At 40.1% G+C, this 10,223-nt stretch overlaps 1 protein-coding gene across 2 annotated transcripts in view; it reads left to right on the top strand.

The window, feature by feature from the left end:
* The window catches only part of Usp37 (ubiquitin specific peptidase 37), a 60,005-nt gene extending 50,350 nt beyond the window's left edge, over positions 1-9,655 (top strand). For both annotated transcript variants that reach the window (XM_028760646.1, XM_028760645.1), the window contains 4 exons: positions 3,719-3,834; positions 6,768-6,837; positions 7,877-8,015; positions 8,528-9,655. In XM_028760646.1, the coding sequence (XP_028616479.1) occupies positions 3,719-3,834; positions 6,768-6,837; positions 7,877-8,015; positions 8,528-8,615 (413 nt within the window). In that variant the 3' untranslated portion in view covers positions 8,616-9,655. The remainder of the gene's footprint in view (positions 1-3,718; positions 3,835-6,767; positions 6,838-7,876; positions 8,016-8,527) is intronic.
* Positions 9,656-10,223: the final 568 nt, after the last annotated feature.

Raw genomic sequence — 10,223 nt, 5'->3', positions numbered from 1 at the left:
ATTTCCTCACATCTTCTAATGAGTGTTTTTGTTGTTTTGGTGTGCATTTGGGAAGCTTCTTCAGCCTTATATAACCGCAAACTTCTGAGTTTCTATCTCTACCATCTGTTTGTCAAGAGATGTTTTGTTTTATGGCTGTTCTTTTATGCCTTATTATTTTTTTCACTGGGGTAATATCTGAACTATGATTTATTTATGGCCATAAATAGTTAATTGGCTTGATGTTTTCTCTTCTCTGAGTAGATTGTTTCCTTTAGCTTGCTCTAGCTGGTATAGTTGGTCTATGTAGTCCCTTGTTCATGTATCTACTAATCCTTACTGTTAGTCTATCATTAAGATGAGGGAGCTAGCCAGGCAGTGGTGGCACATGCCTTTAATCCCAGCACTTGGGAGGTAGAGGCAGGCGGATTTCTGAGTTCAAGGCCAGCCTGGTCTACAGAGTGAGTTCCAGGACAGCCAGGGCTACACAGAGAAACCCTGTCTCGAAAATAAAAAAAAATAAAAATTGAAAAAAAAAAAATGAGGGAGCTAAAGAGATCATTGTAACCTGTAAGCACATGAACAGATCAAGTTTTAAGTCTTACTCTAACCCAAGGTGGCCTTGAGCTCACAGCAGTCAACATCCCAAGTACTGGAATTACAAGGTGTGAGCCACTATTCCTGCAGCTTTCCTGGCTATTCAAGTGCCTGGGGTATTTCACACTTTTATCTTTTTGTTCTAGAATGTTTTAGGAGCCAACTATAATAACAGCTGGAGATGTGAGTCACTTTCCTCATTCAGTATCATCCATCGTGACTTCATCTGTACTTCACATCCCTTAAACTAGAGACTGTTTAACCTCTTCAAAGAACAGAGCTCTAGAATCCTGTCATCGTTTAGCACTATATAGTTAGGGAAATGGTATGTTTTGTTTTCCATTATTTACAAGTTCTTTATGTAGAGCCGTTAATGAAAATGGCTTATATACTGAATTTGTATGTCTTGGATGAAATTTAAGAGCTAAAGTTAAATTTCCATCTTTATGTTATATTTCAAGAATTTGTTTTATATCTTTAAAAATTATGAGAGTTAGTGGTTGTTCATTTTGTTTTTGAGATAGAGTCTCACTATGTAGCCATGACTAGCCTGGAATTCTCTATATAGATTGGGTTGGCCTTGAACTCACAGATTTGTCTGCCTCTGCCTCTTGTGTGCTAGGGTTAGAAGCTTGCCTAGTTTGGCCTCTTTGCAGGGGATGGGAGCTGCAAGAAGTGAATTTGGATTGTCTGTACAATTATATATTCTTTTTCAGTCTATTCATTTCTAATAATTAAGTACCCTTTTTTGGGGGGGGAGGTTGTTTGCTTGGTTGTTTTTTGAGTTTTGAAGACAAGGTTAATCCGTGTATCATTGGCTATCCTGGAACTTAGTCTGTAGACCAGGCTGACCTCAAACTCACAGATACTTGTTTGCCTCTGCCTCTCAAGTGCAGAGGTTAAAGGCTGCACCATTGCCACCACCATCCAGCTACCTTTTTTTTTTTAAGTATGTATGAGTGTTTTGCCTGTAAATGTGTATGTATACCATGTGTGCCTGTGGAAGTCAAAAGAACTGGAGTTAGTGACTATTGTGAACTGCCATATGGATCATAGGACCTGAACCTGGGCCCTCTGCATATATAAGTTCTCTTAACAACTGAGCCATCTCTCTGGCCCCAAGATACCTTTATCATGTCAGTGTATTTCAAAGAAAAGTTGGAGCCAACTTGCTCTACAAGCATGAGGACACGACTTTGATTCCCAGCACCCACCTAAAAATCCAGCTGTGGTCATATATACTTCTTTTATTTACTATAATATTCTTAGTAATTCTTTGAGAATTGTATACATGCATATAATATATTTCAGTCATATTCATGTTCCACCTCTCTCCTTACTCCTCCCAGGTCTATTCCCATGTCTCCACAGCTCCCACCAATTGCATGTTTTTCTATATAACCAATCAAGTCCCAAATTTTACTAACCATCTATTCCTGGTGGTGAGATCATCCACTAGAATGTGATAAACATACCTGAGGCCATACTCTTAAAACTGACTCCCTCCCCAAGAAGTCATAAACTGTTCACAGATCCTCTGTTAGTGGTGGCGCTGCATGAACCCTTGACCCTTGTAATAGTTACTTTTCTGTACTTATGATAAAATAGCATCACCAAGGAAACTTATAAAAGAAAACATGTTATTTGACTTAAAAAAGTGTTAGAGTGTGTGATGGTGGAACAAAGGCATGGCAGCAGGAAGAGTTGAGAGCGCACATCTTAATCCACAATCATAAGGCAGAGAGCAAGCAGCACACTTCAGATGGCATCTCAAATGACACACACACCTCTTCCAACAAGGCCACGCCTCCTAATCCTTCCTAATGTAGTAGTTCCAGCAACTAGGGACCAAATATTTAAACATAGGACCCTACAGTTGCCATATGCTCATTCAAACCACCACACCATCATGCTGTAATGTTGACTGGCTTGATCTTGGGCAAGCAATCATAGCTGCTGTGAGTTCATAAGTAGAGCACCCTGACGTGTCCAAAAAATGCTGTTTCACTCCAGTCTCCCTGACCTCTGGTTTCTAGTCTTTCCATCCTTTTGTGGTGGTCCTTAGCCTTAGGAGCAGGTAGTGTGATATAGATGTCCTATTTGTGGCTGAACTCTCCACAGACTCTTGTCCCTTGACTGTTCGTGAGTTTCTGTGTTATCCACTGTCTACTGCACATAGAAACTTCTCTGATGAGGATGGATAGCTGCACTAATCAGTGGGCACACAGATTCAGAGGGCAGTTTAATACTTTGTCCATTTAGCGAGGTAACAGTAGTAGTCTATAAGCTCCCCAGCCATTGTTTCTTAGTGAAATTTATAGCACCTAGTATGAGTTTCCTCCTGGGAAGTAGGCCTTAAATCCAGTTAAAAAGTAGTTGGATACAACTATAGCATTTGTTTCACTGTTGCACCCATGGGCATATCTTGCCATGCCAGTTGTTACTGTAGCTCATATGGGTTCACAACTGGGTAAAACTGTTGATGATTCTTTCCCCACCCCGGCATCTTATGGTAAGCTAGATATACTTGAAATCACAGTGCCGGGGAGGTGAGGACAGTCTCACCAGAACCTATCCTAGTGAGAGACCTTCTCTTTAAAAATCCAGGTAGAGGGATTAGAGAGATGGCTCAGTGCTTAAGAACACTCTAGCTGCTCTTCCAGAGGGCCCAGGTTCAATTGCCAGCAGCTTCATGGCAATTCACAATCATATGTAACTCTTAATTCAAGGAGATCTGTACATGCACAGCCACCTGAACTTACACAGACACACAGAAAACAAGAAAAGGGGCACTTCTTTCATAGATTTCAGTGTCTGCAGTTACTTCCTAGGGTGCCTATGAGTGAATTGGAACCCTGTTAATAGAATATTTTATGTTTTCTTAAGATGATGAGATGAATATTTGAAGCTAGGTGTTTGGTTTGTTTCTTTTTTGTTTGGTTGGTTTGATTGAAACATGGTCTTGTTTTATAGTCCAGAGTACCCTCAAACTTGCTGTCATCAGCCTTCCTTCTGGCTGGTATTAAGATTGCAGTTGGACACCTTCAAGTCTAGCCCTGTCTTGAGCTGTTTAATCTTCCAAGTCATCTTATCTTATGTCTGTTCTAAGACCTTTTACAAGACTCATCTTTCTGTTCTTCAGAGTTTAACAACTCTTTTCTGGATTCCCTGGGCTCAGATGAGGACTCTGGAAATGAGGATGTTTTTGATATGGAGTACACAGAAGCTGAAGCCGAGGAGCTGAAAAGAAATGCTGAGGTATGGTTGGTGACATTGCCAGTGTTCCTTCTGCTCCTTCTCATAGAGACTCTACTTCAGTATAGCACAGCTCTGCCCCTCGGCTGCTATCAACACATCTCCATCTTCTCTTTTGTTCTTTTATTTCTTTCATACAAAACAGAAATACATCCTGACTGATGTCCTTCTTAGATAAGAACATGTATACCCGTATAAATGAAGACATAAATACATTACATTACCTTTAGTTTTACCAAGTAACTACTAATGTATCTTTATATTTAGTGAAAACTGTTCATTCAGTTAATTCTATAATACATTCTATAGACATACTGGTATACCTTCCTACTTTCTTTTTTTGTTAGTTTGTCTTTTGAAACAGGGTTTCTCTTTGTAGCCCTGACTATCCTGGAATTCAACCTCAATCTCACAGAGATCCACCTGGCTCTGCCTCCCAAGAGCTGGGGTTAAAGGTGTATGCTACCATGTCCAGCAACCTTCTCTTTTTGCAAATAATTGTTTTTCCCCCAAAATACTGATTACTTGGGATTCCACTCTTCTAGCACACAACTATTATTAGCAACTATGAATATATTATTTTGTCATTCCCACTTTCATATGTGCTTTAAAATGTTATAACCTAAGGAGTGTTTTTATTCTGCTTGTTAAATACTATTCTCTTGACTTAGTGGCTCATGCCTATAATCTGAGCACTTGGGAGGCTGAGGCAAGAAGGTCCACCAAGAAGAGTTCAAGGCCTAAAGATTATATACAAGTTCTTTATTTTGTTCCTTTATTTTATGTTTTTATTTGTTTCTTATTTATTGTATGTATGTAAGTGCTCTATCTGTGAATGGAGCCTATACACCAGAAGAGGGCATTGAATCCCATTACAGATGGTTGTGAGCCACCATGTGATTGCTAGGAATTAGACCTGGAACCTCTAGAGGAGCAGACAGTGCTCTTAACCACTGAGCCATTACTCCAGCCCTTTGTTTCTTTTTTTAAATGAAGTTTCCTGTAGTTCAGACTAACAAAGAACCAACTATGTGCCAAGGATGACCTTCTGACCCTAACACCTGTACCTCCAGAGTATTGGCACTATATATAGGCTTGAGTCACCATGCTCTGTCTATGGAGTGCCACGCTGAACCCAGGGCTTCATGTAGCCAAATAAACAGTCTACTAACCAAGCCTCATCTCCAGCCTGAACTGGACATTTATTCTAATGTCTGTAGTCCTTTAAATGAGCATACTACTGGGCTGGAGAGAGAGCTTAGTGGTTAAGAGCACTAACTGCTCTTCCAGAGATCCTGAGTTCAATTCCCAGCAGCCACATGGTGGCTCACAACCATCTGTAATGGGATCTGATGCCCTCTTCTGGTGTGTCTAAAGACAGCAACAGTGTACCCACATATATAAAATAAATGAATCTTTAAAAAAAATCACAAAAATAAAATAAATGAGCATACTACTTAGATAATTTTTAACTAACACTGAATATTTAAATTAGCTTTGGTGGTAGTGGTTGTTGTCTCTTTGTTTTTTGAGAAAGGTTTTTGCTGTATAGTATACTGCAAGGTGGACTAGAATTCAGATCCTTCTGCTGAGTACTGGAGTTACAAACATGCTTCCCCATACAGCTTTCATTTTTTTATTATAATAGTGTGTTCAGCAACTGTGTGTGATTATAATGTTCTCACATTTTGAATTTCCTACTTAAGATAAACTTCCCAAAGTAAAATAATTCATCAAAATTTTTGACTTTTTTGTTCGTTTGTTTTTTCAAATTTTTGACTTTTTTGTTCGTTTGTTTTTTCAAGACTTGGTTTCTCTGTGTAGCCCTGCCTATCTTAGAGCTTGCTCTGTAGACCAAGCAGGCTGGCCTTGAGCTCAGAGATCTGCCTGCCTCTGTCCCCTCCCCCAAGTGCTAGGATTAAAGGTGTGTGCTACCACTGCTGGCCACTAATAGTTTTTTATTTCCCAGTAGCTGTATTTCTTCTTCAGGTTTGACTTTATTGTATATCCTATAGTGTATGAATTTCACTTTTAGTTTTTTATTTTATTGACAATATTTTAATACAGTATTTAAAATGTAGAAATCTATCCATGATTATGCAGTAACACAGCAGCTTTCCCTTTCATTCTGCTATGCAGTAAGTACATAACTGAACATAACGTTCTGTAGGGCTGTAGTTATATACATTCATGTGGATTTGAAAAATAAGCTAATGGGCTGGAGAGATGGCTCAGTGGTTAAGAGCACTGACTGCACTTCCAGAGGCCCTGAGTTCAAATCCCAGCAACCACATGGTGGCTCACAACCATCTGTAATGAGGTCTGATGCCCTCTTCTGGTGTGTCTGAAGACAGCTACAGTGTATTCATATATAATAAATAAATAAATCTTTAAAAAAAAAAAGAAAAATAAGCTAATACGTTGCTACTGGTAATAATTTTTCTATAAAGTTGAATAACATATAATTGATCTACCACTAATAAGTCAACTTATTGGATATATGCTAACTTCATTATTATAATGTTGCAGTAAGTAATCTAATATACATAAAGTATACCTTTTTTGAAGATTTTGTGCGTGTGTGCACTTTGTCAAGGCCAGAAGAGGGCCTCAGCTCCCCTGGAGCCAGAGTTTTATAGGCAGTTGTGACTATGTGGGTGCTGGGAACTGATCTCGGGTGCTGTGTAAGTACAGGATGCTCTTAGCTGCTGAGCCATTTCTCCAGTCCCAAGTATATTCCTTTCTTTTAAATTTTTTCTTAGGATAATTCCTGGAGATAGGAGTTATATGCTAAGGTTTATAAACAGTGTAACCACTGAAGTTTTTAACTGACTTTTACTACACTACGCACTCAAGATTATCTGTATCACCTTTGATTAATTTAAAGTCAGTATTTTACTTTTATTCAAATGAGTTATGTCCACTTCTGTTTTCAGACAGGAAATCTTCCTCATTCTTATCGGCTCATCAGTGTTGTCAGTCACATTGGGAGCACCTCTTCCTCAGGTAAGTGGACGTCATGACTTCGACATTTGTTAACAAAGCAGCCACCACTTGCCCCGTGTGTTATTATTTGTGTTATTATTTGTTATTATTTGTATGTGTTTGTTAGGTGTCGGTTGACTACTTTAAGGAAAACTTAAGAGGCTGAGGATTTAATTGATAAAGTACTTGCCTACTAGCATGCAGGAAGCCGTAGGTTTCATCTCCACCACTATATAAATTGGAAAGTGGGACACACATCTGTGATTCCAGCATTCATAGAGTGGAGGCAGGAAGATTGGGAGTTCAGGGCCTGTCTGAAACCTCATCTATAAAAAGATAAGAAAAATGTTAAAATACTCTCTTAATTAAACACTGTATGTGGATTATGCAAGTTGGTGTGACTATTTTGGTTTTTCTATTCATAAATGATGATAAATATTCTCCTGAGCAAATACATTTATTAGAAAGTTATCAACCTGGGGAAATGATTCAGTGGATGAAGTCCTTGCTTTCCAAGCATAAGGACTGGAATCCTAGCTTCACATTCGGCAGACAGAAAGGATTCCCCAGGATAAGCTGGCTAGCTAGCTACATAAGTAAAACTAGCAAGCTCTGGGTTTAATAAGACACCCAAAAACAGTAAATAAAGAGAGAAGTGATTGAGGAAGACACATGTGTGCACAACATGCAAAAAATAAAGTAAGAAGCTGTCTCTCTAGGTTTGCTACATCTCTGTAATACACTGAACACTTGAGAAGCAGCATGGTTAAAAAAACAAACAAGAAAACCTCAAGGCCTTGTGAACCACACGAGTGAATGCAAGGGTAACCAAGCTTCCTAAAGACACCCTGTCTCAAATGACCAAGGGCTGAACAAAGTACACATACAAAACCTATTGCTTTTGACTCTCTGTGCATACTTTTTAAATTAATTTTAGAAAGAAACATTGCTGAAGCTGATAATAATGAGGACATGAATTGTTTCTCTTTCTCAAACTTCTGATAACTGAGGAAAAGGTTTATTTTGAAAAACTGTAATTTTCTGACTTTATGTGTTTTAGGTCATTACATTAGTGATGTGTATGACATTAAGAAACAGGCGTGGTTCACTTACAATGACCTGGAGGTCTCTAAAATCCAAGAGGCCGCCGTGCAGAGTGATCGAGACCGCAGTGGCTATATCTTCTTCTATATGCACAAGTAAGAGCCCCAGCAGACAGCAGAAACCGTCGGCAGCCACCCAGACTCTGCTCCCTGCACTCTGTAACTAGGGACTTTGGCATTTCCTATCTTTGCTTACAGTGAATCTCCTGATAGTTCCTCATAACTCCTTTCTCTGTGCTTTCTCTGCTTACATTATCATCTCGTACAAGTGTCTGGGAATTACAGTGGTTGTCCTGTGGTAGGTCCTATCTTATCATAAACTGGTCTTCAGTTCTGTCAGTAAGGTCTGAGCATGTGAATAGGAACTGCACAGTGTTCTTCCTAAAACTGCTGGCACTTCCCCATTCTCAGAAATCAGCTTCCAGGGTTAAGATGCTCAAACAAGTAAACTGCTGAATGGGAGTGCCAAGCAGGATTTTGCAAGTTTTATCAATATCCCTGTCCTGGTTTGGATTGGTTTGGTTTGGTTTGGTTTGGTTTGGTTTTTCCCTCACCTGTATTTCCCTCTTCTCATTGAATTCTGATTTTTTTGTGGTTTGTTTTTTAAGGGAGATCTTCGATGAGTTGCTGGAGACAGAAAAAACCTCTCAGGCGCTTAGCATGGAGGTGGGGAGAGCTGCCCGTCAGGCCTCATGAGGAGAGCTCGGGCGGCACGAGCTGCACGTCTGTCACTGCCATCCTCCTCACCGTCCTCTTCCCAAAGAGAATTGGGAATTCTACTTGATGCAGGAGCAACAGCAGCTCAGGGCCAAACCAGAAGACACTTCAGTCATTTGCAGTGCTCCGTGCTGTTTATGGAGGCCATGGTCTCATCTATGGCTGGTGACCCTCTTTGTCTCATACAAGAGTGCCGCTTCCTTTTGTCTCCGGAGTGAATCCATGCTGTAAATATATATGTCCATGCCCACACACATAGAGTGAATGAGTGGAGCCTTAAAGAGATAGGGCGAGCACCAGTAGTGTTCCTGCTCACAGTGAATGTGCAGCTGTTTGGCGGAGAAATCAGTGTCCAAGCACCTTCATCTGGGGAGGCGTGGTGATGCACAGAGCGCTTGGCTTTTAACTTTTGGGATTTTTTTTAATTTTTGTTTTTCTTTTTTTGTTGTTTTTCTTTTTCTTTTTTTTTCCTTTTCTTTTTAAGTGGCTTCACTCAAGTCCAACCTTTTATGTTTGTTGTAAGTAAAGCTCACTGGAAGCTAGTTACACTAAAAACAGTTTATTTTCCTTCCAAGAGGCATCTCTGTAGCCTAATTTGAGTTTTATTTTTCTTTTGATTTTAAGACTCTCATGATGTTTACATGTAGTTTCCAAAAAATGGATTGTTGGTGCTTTGGAATGTTACTGTCCCACAGTTGCTGTTTATTATGCCCTCAGATGCTTCCACACAGTGTGCTCAGCGTGCTCTTCCGTGGTGGGGCTGGGGGGGAGCTAGAAGCTTATATTTTCTTCTGTATCATTTTCCCATGGAACAGGCATGACCCCAATGGATTACAACCTCAATTATAAAAGGTTCAAAGACAGCTTCACCTGGGACTCTGACAGGAATGCTTAGGGCAGGGAAGAACGCTAGTCTCTGTCTGCAGGCAGAGAGAGCAAGGGGCAGGCTACGTTTTACAGTGCGGACTCTGGACCACTAAAGCTAAAAGCTAAACACTGTGTTGCAAGGGTGAAAATAAGTGGGGGGGGGGGGGGAATTAGGAGAAGAGTTGTCAGTGATTCCAGGAGCTATCAATCAAAGGTGCCTAGAACATCTCTTTCTTGTTAGTGCTTTGAGTGAGACCAGGTGTCAGTACAATGGCAAGTGCTACATGAGTCACTGCCCACATGACCTGCCTGGGAAAGCAGCTAATGAAACCGTAGGATGAGCCTGAGGGGATTGTCAGCTCCTGTGTCATTAGGATTGCATAGACCTTAGCAAAATGAAGCCTGCATTCTTTTTTTTTTCCCCTATTTTTTCTTATTTTTATTAATGGGAGGGTTGCTGTGAGTTCTGAGTTAGGTATAACCATATTAGATTTTCAGGGGATGTTAAAACCCATCATTGAAGATGCAACATCTTTTCTGGAAGAGTGTATTCAGAGAGCTCCAGTCTGACTCTTGGAACCTGGGTGTAATGTCACATAATCACCTCTTCTAAAGCTCTGAATCGCTGACGTGTGCCTCAGTGCTTTGACTACTGATAAACTCTCTGACCCCTACCATCTACCAGTACACATTATTATAGTGAAGGTTCCAAAGTGGCAC

Source organism: Grammomys surdaster, unplaced genomic scaffold (assembly GCF_004785775.1).
Source record: "Grammomys surdaster isolate TR1022 unplaced genomic scaffold, NIH_TR_1.0 126546, whole genome shotgun sequence".
Classification (NCBI taxonomy): domain Eukaryota; kingdom Metazoa; phylum Chordata; class Mammalia; order Rodentia; family Muridae; genus Grammomys; species Grammomys surdaster.
This window is presented reverse-complemented; position numbering and strand designations above follow the sequence as displayed.